The sequence below is a fragment of the Pleurodeles waltl genome, chromosome 11, assembly GCF_031143425.1.
Source record: "Pleurodeles waltl isolate 20211129_DDA chromosome 11, aPleWal1.hap1.20221129, whole genome shotgun sequence".
Classification (NCBI taxonomy): Eukaryota; Metazoa; Chordata; class Amphibia; order Caudata; family Salamandridae; genus Pleurodeles; species Pleurodeles waltl.
The window spans coordinates 616,559,239-616,577,008 of record NC_090450.1 but is presented as its reverse complement, the minus strand read 5'-3'; the positions used below and the strand labels follow the sequence as shown (position 1 = coordinate 616,577,008).

The following is a 17,770-nucleotide window of genomic DNA, read 5'->3' as shown; positions in this document are numbered from 1 at the left end:
ATCCGTGTAGGCTGACTACAGGGAGTGCAGAATTATTAGGCAAGTTGTATTTTTGAGGATTAATTTTATTATTGAACAACAACCATGTTCTCAATGAACCCAAAAAAATCATTAATATCAAAACTGAATATTTTTGGAAGTAGTTTTTAGTTTTAGCTATATTAGGGGGATATCTGTGTGTGCAGGTGACTATCACTGTGCATAATTATTAGGCAACTTAACAAAAAAATATATATACCCATTTCAATTATTTATCATTACCAGTGAAACCAATATAACATCTCAACATTCACAAATATACATTTCTGACATTCAAAAACAAAACAAAAACAAATCAGTTACCAATATAGCCACCTTTCTTTGCAAGGACACTCAAAAGCCTGCCATCCATGGATTCTGTCAGTGTTTTGATCTGTTCACCATCAACATTGCGTGCAGCAGCAACCACAGCCTCCCAGACACTGTTCAGAGAGGTGTACTGTTTTCCCTCCTTGTAAATCTCACATTTGATGATGGACCACAGGTTCTCAATGGGGTTCAGATCAGGTGAACAAGGAGGCCATGTCATTAGATTTCCTTCTTTTATACCCTTTTTTGCCAGCCACGCTGTGGAGTACTTGGACGCGTGTGATGGAGCATTGTCCTGCATGAAAATCATGTTTTTCTTGAAGGATGCAGACTTCTTCCTGTACCACTGCTTGAAGAAGGTGTCTTCCAGGAACTGGCAGTAGGACTGGGAGTTGAGCTTGACTCCATCCTCAACCCGAAAAGGCCCCACAAGCTCATCTTTGATGATACCAGCCCAAACCAGTACTCCACCTCCACCTTGCTGGCGTCTGAGTCGGACTGGAGCTCTCTGCCCTTTACCAATCCAGCCACGGGCCCATCCATCTGGCCCATCAAGACTCACTCTCATTTCATCAGTCCATAAAACCTTAGAAAAATCAGTCTTGAGATATTTCTTGGCCCAGTCTTGACGTTTCAGCTTGTGTGTCTTGTTCAGTGGTGGTCGTCTTTCAGCCTTTCTTACCTTGGCCATGTCTCTGAGTATTGCACACCTTGTGCTTTTGGGCACTCCAGTGATGTTGCAGCTCTGAAATATGGCCAAACTGGTGGCAAGTGGCATCGTGGCAGCTGCACGCTTGACTTTTCTCAGTTCATGGGCAGTTATTTTGCACCTTGGTTTTTCCACACGCTTCTTGCGACCCTGTTGACTATTTTGAATGAAACGCTTGATTGTTCGATGATCACGCTTCAGAAGCTTTGCAATTGTAAGAGTGCTGCATCCCTCTGCAAGATATCTCACTATTTTTGACTTTTCTGAGCCTGTCAAGTCCTTCTTTTGCCCCATTTTGACAAAGGAAAGGAAGTTGCCTAATAATTATGCACACCTGATATAGGGTGTTGATGTCATTAGACCACACCCCTTCTCATTACAGAGATGCACATCACCTAATATGCTTAATTGGTAGTAGGCTTTCGAGCCTATACAGCTTGGAGTAAGACAACATGCTTAAAGAGGATGATGTGGTCAAAATACTAATTTGCCTAATAATTCTGCACTCCCTGTAGTTCTAGCAGCCTGCCACACACCAGACATGTTGCTGGCCACATGGGGAGAGTGCCTTTGTCACTCTGTGGCTAGTAACAAAGCCTGTACTGGGTGGACATGCTTATCACCTCCCCCTGCAGGAACTGTAACACCTGGCGGTGAGCCTCAAAGGCTCACCCACTTTGTTACAGCACCACAGGGCACTCCAGCTAGTGGAGTTGCCCGGCCACGGCCCCACTTTTGGCGGCAAGGCCGGAGGAGATAATGAGAAAAACAAGGAGTCGTCACTGGCCAGTCAGGACAGCCCCTAAGGTGTCCTGAGCTGAGGTGACTCTGACTTTTAGAAATCCTCCATCTTGCAGATGGAGGATTCCCCCAATAGGGATAGGAATGTGCCCCCATCCCCTCGGGAGGAGGCACAAAGAGGGTGTACCCACCCTTAGGGCTAGTAGCCATTGGCTACTAGCCCCCCAGACCTAAACACGCCCTTAAATTTAGTATTTAAGGGCTCCCCAGAACCTAGGAACTCAGATTCCTGCAACCTAAGAAGAAGAGGACGGCTAAGCTGAAAAACCCTGCAGAGAAGTCGAGACACCAACTGCTTTGGCCCCAGCTCTACCAGCCTGTCTCCCCACTTCTAAAGACACTGCTCCAGCGACGCTCTCCCCAGGGACCAGCAACCTCTGAAGCCTCAGAGGACTGCCCTGCATCTAGAAGGACCAAGAACTCCCTAGGACAGCGGCTCTGTTCACCCAAGACTGCGACTTTGCAAAAAGAAGCAACTTTGAAACAACTTGCGTTTCCCGCCGGAAGCGTGAGACTTGACTCTCTGCACCCGACGCCCCCGGCTCGAATTGTGGAGAACAATCACTTCAGGGAGGACTCCCCGGCAACTGCGAGACCGTGTGTAGCCAGAGTTGCCCCCCCTTGGCCCCCACAGCGACGCCTGCAGAGGGAATCCCGAGGCTCCCCCTGACCGCGACTGCCTGCTTCTAAGATCCAACACCTGGTAAAGACTGCACCCGCAGCCCCCAGGGCCTGAAGGATCCGACCTCCAGTGCAGGAGCGACCCCCAGGTGGCCCTCTCCCTTGCCCAGGTGGTGGCTACCCAGTGGAGCCCCCCCCTTGCCTGCCTGCATCGCTGAAGAGACCCCTTGGTCTCCCATTGATTCCTATTGAGAACCCGACGCGTGTTTGCACACTGCACCCGGCCGCCCCCGCGCTACTGAGGGTGTCCTTTCTGTGTGGACTTGGGTCCCCCCTGGTGCCCTACAAAACCCCCCTGGTCTGCCCTCCGAAGACGCAGGTACTTACCTGCTGGCAGACTGGAACCGGGGCACCCCCTTCTCCATTGAAGCCTATGCGGTTTGGGCACCACTTTGACCTCTGCACCTGACCGGCCCTGAGCTGCTGGTGTGGTAACTTTGGGGTTGCTATGAACCCCCAAAGGTGGGCTACCTTGGACCCAAACTTGAACCCCGTAGGTGGTTTACTTACCTGCAAAAACTAATAAACTCTTACTCCCCCTAGGAACTGTTGAAAATTTCACTGTCTAGTTTTAAAATAGCTATATGTGATTTATGTGAAAACTGTATATGCTATTTTGATAATTCAAAGTTCCTAAAGTACCTACCTGCAATACCTTTCATTTGAAGTATTACATGTAAATCTTGAACCTGTGGTTCTTAAAATAAACTAAGAAAATATATTTTTCTATACAAAAAACTATTGGCCTGGAATTGTCTCTGAGTGTGTGTTCCTAATTTATTGCTTGTGTGTGTACAACAAATGCTTAACACTACTCCTTTGATAAGCCTACTGCTCGACCACACTACCACAAAATAGAGCATTAGTATCATCTCTTTTTGCCACTATCTTACCTCTAAGGGGAACCCTTGGACTCTGTGCATACTATTCCTTACTTTGAAATAGTGCATACAGAGCCACCTTCCTACACTCATCTTCTGCACAAATTCTCCAATTTAAGCTCCAAATCCTGTTGCAAACGGCAGTCTCCTTAATCTTGGCCCTTAGCTCAGGTTTCAGTAAACAAAGGCCCTCCTTTGGGTCTTTCTGTGACAACGCCATGTTGATAGATGAATGCTCACTGTGGTCCTCTGGGTATGGCTCTTGTTCGTTGCTGATTGTTGCTTGTCTCCATGGCTGCTGTTCGTCTCCATTTCTGTATCTAGTTGCAAAATTCCCTCTGCTGCTGTCTCTTAGGTACCTTGGACTTTTTATTATTTCTCGGTTCTTCCCACAGGTATTCAGTGTTTCTTTCAAGACTAACCCATCCGTGGTTATTGTACTGTTTGCAAAGCACAACATTGTCAGAGTTGGAACAGTGTGGGTGTATGGTCTTGTGGCCTCCAGTTCATGTACCACTTCTAGTGGCGAGGGTTATTGTTTTAGATTATATGGGCACACCTTGTTTAAATGCCTAGAGGTAGAGATTGCAATGCCTTCCATTTTAGTAAACTCACTGTTTCAGCCTATGCCAATAGAATAAGTTCAGTTCATGGACTGTTTGTCTTGAATATTTTTTTCAGACCACAACAAAGTGCTTTGGTTGTGAAATGTTTGAGCAGTACTTTAGTATGTTTAGATGCCCAATCACAATCTCAAAACCATATGAACCGCACAGGGTGTGAATGACCTGCAGTTGGCATAATTTATCATTATGTAAAGACAATGTTCAAATGCAATTGTCATGTATGAAAACTTAAGGTGAAGCAGAGTTGGCTGACATGCTTTCTGTTTGTAGGTGGAAGTTTATTTTTCACGGTATAATGTGCATTGTGAAGTCTGAGTTTAAAATGTTTTCTTGCACTGTATTTTATTACCATTCTGTGGCCTTGTTTCATGAGGGTGGCTTTCAGCCAGTCCTAGTTTTTAGCCATCCGCACTAAGCACACTGGGACTACAATTCTCTGCATCCTTACTGCTGTTGGCTGGAAAAGCAGAACTGGATGAAAGCTGCCCTCTTGACATGGAACCAGGTAATTGGTGCAGAATTGTCTTCTCAGTCTAAAGAAAATCCAGTTCTGCTTTGTTTCAGGATCAGTATATCATGCTTGTTCCCCGCTTCCTGGCACTTCAGCCTCTCTCCAGCTGGCTGCCTACGATTGCCTAACCCCACGTTGCGGCAGATGATTGTGATAGGAATTCTCGCTGCCAGTGTTTCTTTGCTGTTCTACTCGGTCTTCATAATTAGAAATAATTACAGACGATCATACAAGGATCGGAGACATCACAGGTAATACACCAAATTCTAATGTTGAAGGTTATCCTTTGGGGGAGATCAAAGGTTTAACAAGTTGGCAAACTATTTTTGTGTATTTTTTGTGTTAGTAGATACCTTGCTAGAGTAACAGACCTAGAAGCTACGGACACAGACAACCCCAACCTAAACTACGGCATTGTGGTGGACTGTGGTAGCAGTGGCTCACGAGTCTTTGTGTATTGTTGGCCACAGCACAATGGCAACCCACATGATCTTCTGGATATTAAGCAAATGAGGGACGAAAACAGAAAAACAGTGGTTAAGAAAATCAATCCAGGTATGAATCACAATATTGCTTTGTTTTATAACTGTAAGTATGTTTTCTCAGTAAATTACTTAAGCAGCCAGTCAGAGAGTTATTTTGCTGAGAGCTAATTCATTGAAGCACCAAAGGGGTAGGAAATGTAATCCATAGACGGAAACATCTATAAGGAAAACATTATATTACGCTCAGGTTGATACTTCTTATTACATTGACAACCCCTGTAGAAATTCACAACTCTTGAAAATAATTTACGTCTTTACAGGAGAAAAGCTCCTAACATTGCCTTTCCAGTACTTTGTATTTTTCTAACTGAAAGGTGGCTTTTCCAGACATGCAAGCATGTTTTTGTTATTTGGGCGCAAGGAGTCTAGCATTTCTTCTAGTGCATCATGCCAGCAGATATCAAATATTTTGGATGTTCTACAGACTGGTTATTTTACTAAACCCATGCAAACCTCTAATTCTGCATACCTTGCTGATCTGTCATGGTTGCAGTCCTTAGGCCCAAGGATGTGGAATTCATCTTGTTTGGGGTCAAGGGCAACAAGTTTTTATGTTTACTTTGTCCTTGGGACAAGTAGGCCCAACCCTCTGCAGCACAAACCCTTTGGCTGCCTGTTTACAGAGAGTGGAACTCTCTGCAGTTGAGGTAATGTGTTTCCAAAAGATCATGCTGTTCGAACTTGTATTTATGGTTCATTATTTGAAAGCCTTGATTATTAGGGTGAGTGCTGTAAATAAATGTTTTAAGGTCACACTTCACTACTGATGTTGGTTCCAGTACAAAAAAAACAGCTGTGTATACACATGTTCGAAAACTTTAGGCTATGAGGCTAAGTATAATGCTCCCAGAATGCTCTCTGATTAGATGCAAATGAAGTGTCATTTAGAAAAATGTGTTGATGCATGCTAGTATTTCCCAAAAATATTTCTAATGGAAAATCAGTGTAACAATTTTCAACACGAATATGGGAAGCATGAAAATAAACAAACACTGACAAAGCCAACTGATCTGACATATTTTTATAAGTCTTTTAGTTTCATCAATGCGTGTCTTGTTTTGACATGGCTTTTGTAACACTTTATTGTTGTGGGAGCTACCAGGCCCTCAACATTGTAACAAACACTGCCAAAAAAAAAACCCAAATTTTTTGAACTCTAAAAGCACATGTTGCCACCAGTGGCATAACAAAGGCCCCGCAGCCGCCCTCCAGGGGGCCCCTTTAGCACAGCACCTGCCCTGAGTGAGTCTGGAGAGGGGGCTCCTCCATGTTCTTTGCAAAGAGGCAACCTCCAGTTTCGTTACGTCACTGATTGCCACTATAGTTCCTGACACTGAACAAAACTACTTTGTGTGCCAATATGCTCCTTGTGGAAGAGCAGAATGCAATCACTCACAGTAAAGCCAGCCAAAAGAGAGAGAAATAGAAGTTTTTATTAAACAAAAATGTCTTTGTTAACACCAGACCTAATTAGGGACCAAGACCCACATGTAGGTAGCTTTTTGCATGTCACAAACAGCGACTTTCGCTGTTTGCGACGTGCAAAAAGCACATTGCGATGCACAAACCCAGTTTTGCGATTCAGTAACCTGGTTACCGAATCGCAAAACGGGTTTGCGAGTCGCAATTAGGAAGGGGTGTTCCCTTCCTAATTGCGACTCGCAGTGCAATGTAGGATTGTTTTGTGACCGCGAACGCGTGCGCAAACCAATCGCAGTTTGCACCCATTACAAATGGGTGCTAACACTTTCGCAAAAGGGAAGGGGTCCCCATGGGACCCCTTCCCCATTGTGAATGTCACTGTAAACATTTTTTCAGAGCAGGCAGTGGTCCTGCGGACCACTGCCTGCTCTGAAAAAATGAAACAAAAAAGTTTCATTTTTCGTTTTTGTAATGCATCTCGTTTTCCTTTAAGGAAGCAGTCACAGACATGGTGGTCTGCTGTCTCCAGCAGGCCACCATCCCTGTGAGGGCCGCTATTCGCAAGGGGGTCGCAAATTGCGACCCACCTCATGAGTATTCACTAGGTGGGCATTTGCGAAGCCCTTGCGCATCACAGATGGTGTCAGGGACACCATCCTACATTCGGATTTGCGACTCGCAATTTGCGGGTCGCAAATCTGAACCTACCTACATGTGGCCCCAAATTCTTAAAGAAAGTCACAAAAGTGCACCCATGGTATATGTCGTACCCCTATAAAATATTTGTGAACTGTATTTTAGCATGGGTAAATACGCATGTGTAGATTTGCTCATGTGAAAATCTATTGAGCATCTGCAAGTTCATTTTCCCTCCGGCCACTTTCTTCCCAACCCTGGAAGAAGTTCTAATTCTGCCATTGTCCGGAGTAAATGTCCAACCTTTCTTATCATGGGAAAATATTAGAGAGAAGCTGGTGAAAATCTTTAAAACATGCAGGTTAGTAGGTTTGCAGACTCAAAGGCATTCCAGCCCTGGAACTATTGCTTACTGCTTCCTCCAGCCCCAGTATGCAGATCTGCAGAAAGGTGGCAAAATAAGGAAATTGCTACAGTAAGGATTGAAACTGCAAGTATTCAAGCCCTATTATGGTAGTAGCCCTGGCATAATCAGAGAGGCTATTATCAGAGCTCTTACATAATGAGATTGCTGCCATAATTTGTCGCCACACTACATGGCACCAAAGGGACAAGTAGATCTTTTTACAGGACAAGTAGATTTGAGAAGCAACCTGTCCCCTGGACAAGTAGATATTTTAATAAATTCCACACCCCTGTAGGCCACACATTTACAAGTAAATTACTGCTGGTGGTTTTCGGTGCGGGGTACTAGTACTTATTTTGGAGGGTTGGTACTTATCTTTCTGCCTCAATCGTTTACTGTGAGCAAAAGACACATATGGGAAAGATGGAGGAAGAGAAAAACGAAAAAGCGTCACAAACTAAAAAAGCAAGAAGATGCTAGTGGGAGCTGAAGTGGCAGGGAGAGGCTCCAAATGGATTAAAGGGGCCCTAGATCGCTTCAGAATTTCACTCCTTTAGTATTTTATGAACTTACATTTCATTGCAGCAGACTCGAGTTTGAGGAGAGCTTTGGGCATCGGCAAGTTTCATTTACAAATTAAGCACTGCAAAAAATGCAAGCCTCATATTATCCCTGCTAAAAGTGAAATGTAAATAGAAAAAAAAAAAACAAAATCCTTATCGTTACTGTTGGGAGCTGAAGTGGCAGTGAGAAGCTGCAAATGGATAAAGAAAACCTAGATAGCTTCAGAATTTCACTCCTTTAGTAGTTTGTGCACCTACATTTCATTGCAGCCGACGTGAGTTTCAGTGGAAAGCTTAAGGCACCAGCACGTTTTATCTACAAATTAAGAGCTGCAAAAAATGCAAGCCTCATATTGTCCCTTCTGAAAGTGACATTTAAATGGAAAAAATATACCACCTCGTTACTGCATATTTTCTTTTTCTAGGAGCTCTACTTACTACATATCGCTAGCAACTCCTTGGTTCCTAATTTACCGATTTAATCACTGAGAAATAAGTTTGTGTTGGCCCTTGTGTTTAACATAGAGTGCTTAAAGCTAATGTATATTCTTAACAGCCTTTTTGTACCCAAATGTTTAGCAACATTTGTTGCATAAGATAAGCGAAGATCCAGAAACCTTTCATACTATTTCCAAAGGTTTCTTTCACTTTGATCTTTCAAACCTCGGCAGCATTTAGTTATCATATGTTTGCGTGCTCCGTTTATGGTGTTAATTCTGTTACGAACCTTTAAAATATAATTTGCTTGCCTTTTCTGGTTTACAGCGATTTCATAAAGTTAAACTTTTTTGTCAGATGTGTTTGCTTTATTTTCAATCAATGCATTCCTTCCAACTTAAAATGTTGTCTTTTGACCACGTTTTACACATTTTGTGGAAATAGACTTTTTTGAGGCGATATAAAAACGTGAAAAGAAATAAAAACAATGTCCAATGTACAAAAAATCAGTGCTTATTTTAACTGATGGTTTCCGGTGCAGGGCACCGGTACTTATTTTTGAGGGCCCTCATTTATTTTTCTACCTTAATCATTTACTGTGAGTAAATCACTCATATGGGAAAGACCGAGGAAGACAAAAAAACAAAAATGCGTCACAAAGGGAGAAAGCAGAAAGACGCTAGAGGGAGTTGAAGTGTCAAGGAGTAGCTGTAAATGCAGAGGTCCGAGATCGCATCAAAATTACCTGTGTCAGTATTATGTTATTGTATATTTAATTGCATCAGCCACAAGTTTCAGAGGAGAGTTTTGGGCACCGGCACAGTTTTATTTACAAATGAAGCACTGCAAAATGCAAGCATGATAGTGTTCCTGCACTAAAATAAATTTAACTAGAAAACAAGGTTTTCCAGCAGTACGGAAACCGATATAGGAGTGACTGTGATTCCTACTGCTTTAGGTATACTAAAGATAAACTATCAGTCCAGTGTTAAGCGTGCGTTCCCATCACACATCAATGGGAGATGAAACTGCAATTTTGGCAACTTTTCCAACCATTTCCATGATGCTATAATCACCTTTTATCTGCTCAAGAATTTATAATTCAAGCAGTTAAAGCCTGTACCTGTTGAAAGGAACTTTCTGGATGACATATAAAAACATGTGAAAAGAAATAAAACAATGCTCAATATAAAAAAAAATCGGTGCTTACTTTTTGCTGGTGATTTCCGGTGCGGGGGAACTAGTATTTATTTTTGAGGGTTGGTACTTTTTTTTTTATGCCTCAATTATCTACTGTGAGCAAAAGACATCAATGGTAAAGACGGAGGAAGAGAAGAAAAAAGGTGTCAGAAAGGGATAAAGCAGTAAGCTGCTAGAGGGAGCTGAAGTGTCAAGGAGTAGTAGTAAATGGATTAAAGAGGCCCGAGAACGCTTCAGGATTACACTTGTGTCTTTTGTTCAAAGAAATGCCTCATGCAAAAAAATACGTGACAGCCTCCAAAAATAGTGATGGTGCCCCCCACCGGCTCAAATTAAGCACTGAATTTTGAATATAGCTTTATATATAGAGCTGTATGGATAGGTTTGTATGAGTAACAACATGAGTCCAAACCTCCCCCTCTTTTCCAGAAAGCACGGCTCCCATCTAGTATCTTTTAATGCAGCACTCTCAATTTATTTGGAATCATTTTGGTGGTCATTTTGGGCAGGGATGCGTGCATTGTTAAATCTCAAACCCCCAGTCCACTGGTGCTAAAGTTCTTGCTGTTTCACACATACGCACCTTCCGTTATCAGATTCCATGGCTGGAATGTGGTTGCAAGCAGACACAATTGCCCTCGTTTAGTCATGCACACTGTTGCACACGCACTCAGGGAACCACACCGTCTCATATATTCTGAAGGGCAAATTGCTTCTAGAGAAGATGTAGCACAACAGCCAGAGCTGCCGACTAAGGAACTTCGAAATCAGGTTTGAGTTTTGGCGTCCACTTACTATCCCGTGATTCTAAGTAAAACACTTTAATCTCCTCGTGACTAAAAACAGCAAGCATTGGCAAAGTCAAAAAGTTTCACCTATGCAAAATCTTTAGTACAATTATTTATTTTTTTGCGCTTGGGCAGTGTCACCTGAACCAACTGCTAAGTAAATAAGTTTTGCACCTGGGAGTAGTTTGTGTTTTAAGGGACTTGTTTAAAAAAGTATTCCAGTAGGCCTACTAGCCCTTCAGTTATATACAGGGCTACTGGAATCATGTGGCAGAAAGGACCAAAATATGCAGCAGGGTTGACCAATTAATGTGGCAAAAAGGCCAGTTATGCATTTACAATGCTAATAAAGCCAACTCTAGTAAATGCGAGACCTATTACATTGCAAATGCCTGTTTGCCTTGTGATGGGGACAAAACTATTCCAAGTGAGACCATTTCACACACTGTATTCAAACATTATACACCTTAACTTTCTTTCTTTGTCACTGTTTCCCGCTGACTGTATAGAAAAGTGTCAGATGCTACTGTTTTCTATTTAAGCAAGAGTGGTATTCATTTTCTGCGGTTCTCTTCTTCTGTGCTATGGGGGTATGAGTTGGATTGGAATTTGCGGATCTCCAGTGGGGTTTTGCTCAGAACATTGTACCGTTTATAGAGGTAGTTTTTTCCACAAATGTCTAACTACAAAAACTGAAAGATGTAGGAGGTGGCTCTCTCACCGTAACAAAGTTTGTCTATTTTCCTAAAACACTGACATCCCTTAAGTTATGTGAGTTATGCACTCAATCGAAAACAATTCTTCAAGGTTTTATTCTGACACAAAAAGCAAATGAGCATAATCTTCTTGCCTTTGATGTTGAATTCCAGTTATCCACAGTAGGCAAGAAACCGCCAGTAGATACCGTAGTGCGCAGTCAATGTAGTTGCCATTTACTTGTAATACTTTAGTTCGCTGGTATCTGGAAAGAAAGCAGTTTTCAAAAAACCTAGATTGTTTGGGCTTGAACCAGTCTTACCACTGTAAACCGTGTGCTTAGGAAGGTGCATTTGGCACTAATCCATAACCATCTAAAACTATCCTACATTGACTGTACCTAAGGAATAGCCGCATGACTGATGCAAGTTTCCTTTTGGTTCTCCCATAAGTCTTAATAATTAAGGGCAACAGAATACTTTCCAAGGATCGAGTTGAGTCTTTGACCATTCCTTTCCTGAAAAAAGAAAACTGTATGGTAGAGGATGCATCATCATCCTCTGTTACTTGCATTATGCTGATCACCTTCTTGAGTCTGTGTTTTATGTAAAACAGAAAAGGCTGTGTGCTCCACAACACATGAGCTCCATCAGCAGTTCTATTCTTGTGGGTGTCACAGCTGTTCTACAGTGCTGGAGAATACAGATCTAGCAATGAAGAGTGAAAGGACCACATGTCTATGCAATTGTGAGGGATTGCCAGCTTTTTAAGGGAATTTCAAAAGCAAGCCCGCACAATATAGTTGCAGTCTTAAGCAGCTAATCGTCTGTGGAGGTTGTTGCTGTAGAAATGGGTAGTCTGTAGATCCCACATGGAACAAGGCTAAATATTATTTTTCCACATACTTTTTTCCATACTCATACTTTGTCACTTGTTTACAGAAGTTGCTTACTACTATGGTAGAAGGTACAGATAACCAGAGACTTCTAATTCCTATTTACATCAAGTGCACTCATGGGTATAAAGCAGCTGATCGAGTGAAGCTCACTGCAATGAAAATGTTGTTCTGTACTGTAGGGAGGCGAAAATATTGTCTTTGATCTCCTTCCAAGAATCAGTTTTGAAAGACAAACTGTAACGTGTATTTTTATAAAGGGAATATTTTTAGTGCCAGTAGTCACATTTCTAAATGAATGCATGAATTAAGCTATTCTCAAAAAACTACTCCTGTTGCTATAAGGGCACACGTCTTCTTCAGAGGTACTCTCTTATAGACATTAATGTCTCCATGTTGAGGGACATACCTATGTTCCCTAGAAAAAATAGACAATTGTAGGGTAAATGCAAGCAACTTCCTCTCCTGTTTCTTGGCAGTTCACAATCCCATTTCATTTTTTGGCATTGATCCGGACTCCTTACCCGGTCTCCTTTGTCTCTTACTTCTAAGTAGTGAACAATTGAGTTTAAAAATTCCACAAATATGAGACTAAGACCACTGAGGCATTATGTGTGGTTCGTTCTGCAACACTGTCAAACAAGATATTAAGCTCATTTTTACTTTGATTCCAATGTGCTTGTCTGTATTATTAATGGTTGATGTCACCTCAGTCCTTGAGGTGCTCTTATAGAAAGTCATTAGGTTAGTTCCAGAGGTTGAACAAGGCCAGAGTTGTGTTTATTCTTACAGCATGATACATTTACTGTTGCAAAAGCACAACCAATTCACAGCTCTAAAGTTGTGCTATAATATAAATTCTGCTGCCCGTATCCATTGTAGGCATAGCACCACTTATTGATTGTACCATCTAATCAAATCGAAGGCATTCAGCTCTGTTTACTCCATCTACCACCTGGCCCTTTCTTGCTAGGGCGAAAGAGGAGACTGTAGGAGGCTGGCCTGGCTTGTAGTGCGTACCAAGGGATACTTACACTCTGTGCCAGGCCCAGTTATCCCTTATTAGTGTAGAAGAGGTGTTTCTAGCAGCTTAGGCTGATAGAAGGTAGCTGTAGCAGAGCAGCTTAGGCTGAACTAGGAGACATGCAAAGCTCCTACTATACCACTGGTGTCATATGCACAATATCATAAGAAAACACAATACACAGATATACTAAAAATAAAGGTACTTTATTTTTATGACAATATGCCAAAAGTATCTCAGTGAGTACCCTCAGTATGAGGATGCCAAATATACACAAAATATATGTACACAATACCAAAAATATGCAGTAATAGCAAAAGGAAGTAATGCAAGCAATGTAAAGTTACAGTAGATTGCAATAGGAGCACATAGGTATAGGGGCAACACAAACCATATACTCCAAAAGTGGAATGCGAACCACGAATGGACCCCAAACCTATGTGAGCTTGTAGAGGGTAGCTGGGGCTGTAAGAAAACAGTGAGGGTTAGAAAAATAGCTCACCCCAAGACCCTGAAAAGTAGGTGTAAAGTGCACCTATATTCCCCAGAGAGCACAGAAGTCGTGATAGGCGAATTCTGCAAGGAAGACCAACACCAGCAATGCAACCAAAGTGGATTTCCGGACGAGAGTACCTGTGGAACAAGGGGACCAAGTCCAAGAGTCACGACAAAGTCGAGAGTGGGCAGATGCCCAGGAAATGCCAGCTGAGGGTGCAAAGAAGCTGCCACCGGATGGTAGGAGCTGTGGATTCTGTAAGAACGAAGAGGGCTAGAAACTTCCCCTTTGGAGGATGGATGTCCCACGTCGTGAAGAAGCTTGCAGAGGTGTTCCCATGCAGAAAGACCGCAAACAAGCCTTGCTAGCTGCAAGGGTCGCGGTTAGGGTTTTTGGATGCTGCTGTGGCCCAGGAGGGACCAGGATGTTGCCACTTGGATGAGGAGACAGAGGGGGCGCCCAGCAAGTCAGGGAGCCCTCACAGAAGCAGGCAGCACCCGCAGAAGTACCAGAACAGGCACTTGGAAGAGGAGTGAACCGGAGCTCACCCGAAGACACAAAAGGGAGTCCCACGACGCCGGAGGACAACTCAGGAGGTTGTGCACTGCAGGTTAGAGTGTCGGGGACCCAGGCTTGGCTGTGCACAAAGGAAATCCTGGAAGAGTGCACAGGAGCCAGAGCAGCTGCAAATCACGCGGTACCCAGCAATGCAGTCTAGCGTGGGGAGGCAAGGACTTACCCCCACCAAACTTGGACTGAAGAGTCACTGGACTGAAGAGTCACTGGACTGTGGGAGTCACTTGGACAGAGTTGCTGAGTTCCAGGGACCACGCTCGTCGTGCTGAGATGGGACCCAGAGGACCGGTGATGCAGTCTTTTGTTGCCTGCGGTTGCAGGGGGAAGATTCCGTTGACCCACAGGAGATTTCTTCAGAGCTCCTGGTGCAAGAAGGAGGCAGGCTACCCCCAGAGCATGCACCACCAGGAAAACAGTTGAAAAGGCGGCAGGATCAGCGATACAAGGTTGCAGTAGTCGTCTTTGCTACTTTGTTGCGGTTTTGCAGGCATCCTGAGGAGTCAGAGGTCGATCCTTTGGCAGAAGGTGGAGAGAGAGATGCAGAGGAACTCTGATGAGCACTTGCATTCGTTATCTAAAGAATTCCTCAAAGCAGAGACCCTAAATAGCCAGAAAAGGAGGTTTGGCTACCTAGGACGGAGGATAGGCTAGCAACACAGGTAAGAGCCTATCAGAAGGAGTCTCTGACGTCACCTGCTGGTACTGGCCACTCAGAGCAGTCCAGTGTGCCAGCAGCACCTCTGTTTCCAAGATGGCAGAGGTCTGGAGCACACTGGAGGAGCTCTGGGCACCTCCCCTGGGAGGTGCAGGTCAGGGGAGTGGTCACTCCCCTTTCCTTTGTCCAGTTTCGCGCCAGAGCAGGGCTGGGGGATCCCTGAACCGGTGTAGACTGGCTTATGCAGAGATGGGCACCATCTGTGCCCATCAAAGCATTTCCAGAGGCTGGGGGAGGCTACTCCTCCCCAGCCCTGACACCTTTTCTCCAAAGGGAGAGGGTGTAACACCCTCTCTCTGAGGAAGTCCTTTGTTCTGCCTTCCTGGGCCAAGCCTGGCTGGACCCCAGGAGGGCAGAAACCTGTCTGAGGGGTTGGCAGCAGCTGCAGTGAAACCCCGGGAAAGTAGTTTGGCAGTACCCGGGTCTGTGCTAGAGACTCGGGGGATCATGGAATTGTGACAATTCCATGATCTTAGACATGTTACATGGCCATGTTCGGAGTTACCATTGTGACGCTATACATAGGTAGTGACCTATGTATAGTGCACGCGTGTAATGGTGTCCCAGCACTCACAAAGTCCGGGGAATTTGCCCTGAACGATATGGGGGCACCTTGGCTAGTGCCAGGGTGCCCACACACTAAGTAACTTAGCACCCAACCTTCACCAGGTGAAGGTTAGACATATAGGTGACTTATAGGTTACTTAAGTGCAGTGGTAAATGGCTGTGAAATAACGTGGGCGTTATTTCACTCAGGCTGCAGTGGCAGGCCTGTGTAAGAATTGTCAGAGCTCCCTATGGGTGGCAAAAGAAATGCTGCAGCCCATAGAGATCTCCTGGAACCCCAATACCCTGGGTACCTCAGTACCATATACTAGGGAATTATAAGGGTGTTGCAGTATGCCAATGTGAATTAGTAAAATTGGTCACTAACCTGCTAGTGACAATTTAGAAAGCAGAGAGAGCATAACCACTGAGGTTCTGGTTAGCAGAGCCTCAGTGAGACAGTTAGTCATCACACAGGGAACACATACAGGGCACACTTATGAGCACTGGGGCCCTGGCTGGCAGGGTCCCAGTGACACATACACTAAAACAGCATATATACAGTGAAATATGGGGGTAACATTCCAGGCAAGATGGTACTTTCCTACAGAGACAAAGGAGAAAGACTTTCTCAGTAAAATCAATAGTTGTGTACTAGTCTGGGATACAGGCCTCTTGCATCACCCCCTGTGCTTTTAAGTATTTGAACGCATAACTTCTAGGAAACAAAAATACATCACTAAATCACTTAAAGTCCATAAGTCCAGAGTCCACTTGAGCAAGGCGGGACTCCATTTTCTCTATTTCTGCAGACTCATTGTCAGGTCTACCTTTGACATAGATGTCTTCTTTACTTATCTTTCAAAGAACCCATGAAAGTATCAAGTCACTCTCACAATGTCCTATACTTGATGCAACACTATTCTGTGGCAAGTTCATTGTTCTTTTCATCTCAAGATGAAACAAGAACAATAACACAACAGTGTAGTCTGAATTGACATATTTTTACCTTATTCTTTTATAAGAATTCAACTAAGACGTGTACCTTGATGCACAACAATTATGTCAGAAATTCCTGAACTTATGTTAGAAATTACTGTCTTAAATAAGATACAGTATGAATGGGCTGCCACTTAACTACTTATCAGGAGACGTCCTTCGCCCTGTGTCATGCAAGATACTAATAGAGATGATGTTGACTGCCAGAGCACCGAGATGCTGCATTGCGCTTGATACTGATACCAAGCAAGTCCCGGAGTAGAGATGCTGTTGCAGCGTGTTTTCCTTTCTCAGGGAACACTGCCTCCTAAGACTGCTGAGAACCACAGCTTTTACTGTAAACAGGTATGCAGTGCGTTGATTCTCCGTAAGAAACTCTGGACTCAAGTAATGCTATTCCATGCTCTCATAGCGTAGCATATAGAAGTAGGTTTTAGGGTGTTACATTTTTTTAAATGTCATTTTAAACTACGGTGGAAATGTTAATTTCATTTATGCTGTTCTAATGATATTTTGTGTTGTTGTTTTAGATGTGCTAAGGAACACTTTGAGAATGTTGCAATAAATGTTTTTTAGTGTTCATTTTCTTAGTGTAGTTTGTGTGCATGATGTTGTAACGAAAACAATAGGTTAGTTTCTGATTATCATAGTGTCCCTGGATCCCTATTTAGGGACTGTTAGTAACCCAAAAGCATTGACTTCAAATCAACTATGTATTGGGTGGAGTTCTGAGGGGGCTACAATAACCTGTTTTTCACAGTCAAATGTTAGTGCATTGAGCTAAGTTCACTCCTGTCACCCGTGGGTGTGTAAACAAACCTTGTAGAGCTACGCCAGAGCTATAGTTTATGCAGCATACATGTCCACTATGGGGACTATCACCATAGATGCTTTTAATCACCTAGCGTGCACCAGCACTTTGGGTATAGTAAAAAATGGGAATGGCTCCAATTGTGCATGCCAACATCTGTTGCACCTGCTGTGAATCTGGTCTCCAACTGAAAAAGTTGTCACCTGTGTGTTGAGCCAAGAAGCATAGATGTACTTTACAAATGGACCACTCACGTCCAGTAGTTTCTGAACTATTGTACATTGTAATTGTATTTATATATATTGCTTACTATCCCTGACGAGGCTTTGAAGTGCTTTTCGACGAGTAGTACACTACTCTGGAACTCAAGAGGAATTAGTGGTGGATTAGTATAGGGAAATATGAGTACAGTATTAGTATGAGATAAATTGAGCGGAGGGTATGTGAGTTTGGTAGT

The 17,770-nt window shown here is 43.5% G+C and overlaps 1 protein-coding gene across 4 annotated transcripts in view; it reads left to right on the top strand.

Annotated features, from left to right (window-relative positions):
* The window catches only part of ENTPD4 (ectonucleoside triphosphate diphosphohydrolase 4), a 187,105-nt gene that overhangs the window by 59,760 nt on the left and 109,575 nt on the right, over positions 1-17,770 (top strand). For 2 of the 4 annotated variants that reach the window (XM_069214124.1, XM_069214123.1), the window contains exons 3-4: positions 4,595-4,808; positions 4,904-5,112. In XM_069214124.1, the coding sequence (XP_069070225.1) occupies positions 4,702-4,808; positions 4,904-5,112 (316 nt within the window). In that variant the 5' untranslated portion in view covers positions 4,595-4,701. The remainder of the gene's footprint in view (positions 1-4,594; positions 4,809-4,903; positions 5,113-17,770) is intronic. The other 2 variants (XM_069214122.1, XM_069214121.1) reach the window with 1 other exon arrangement.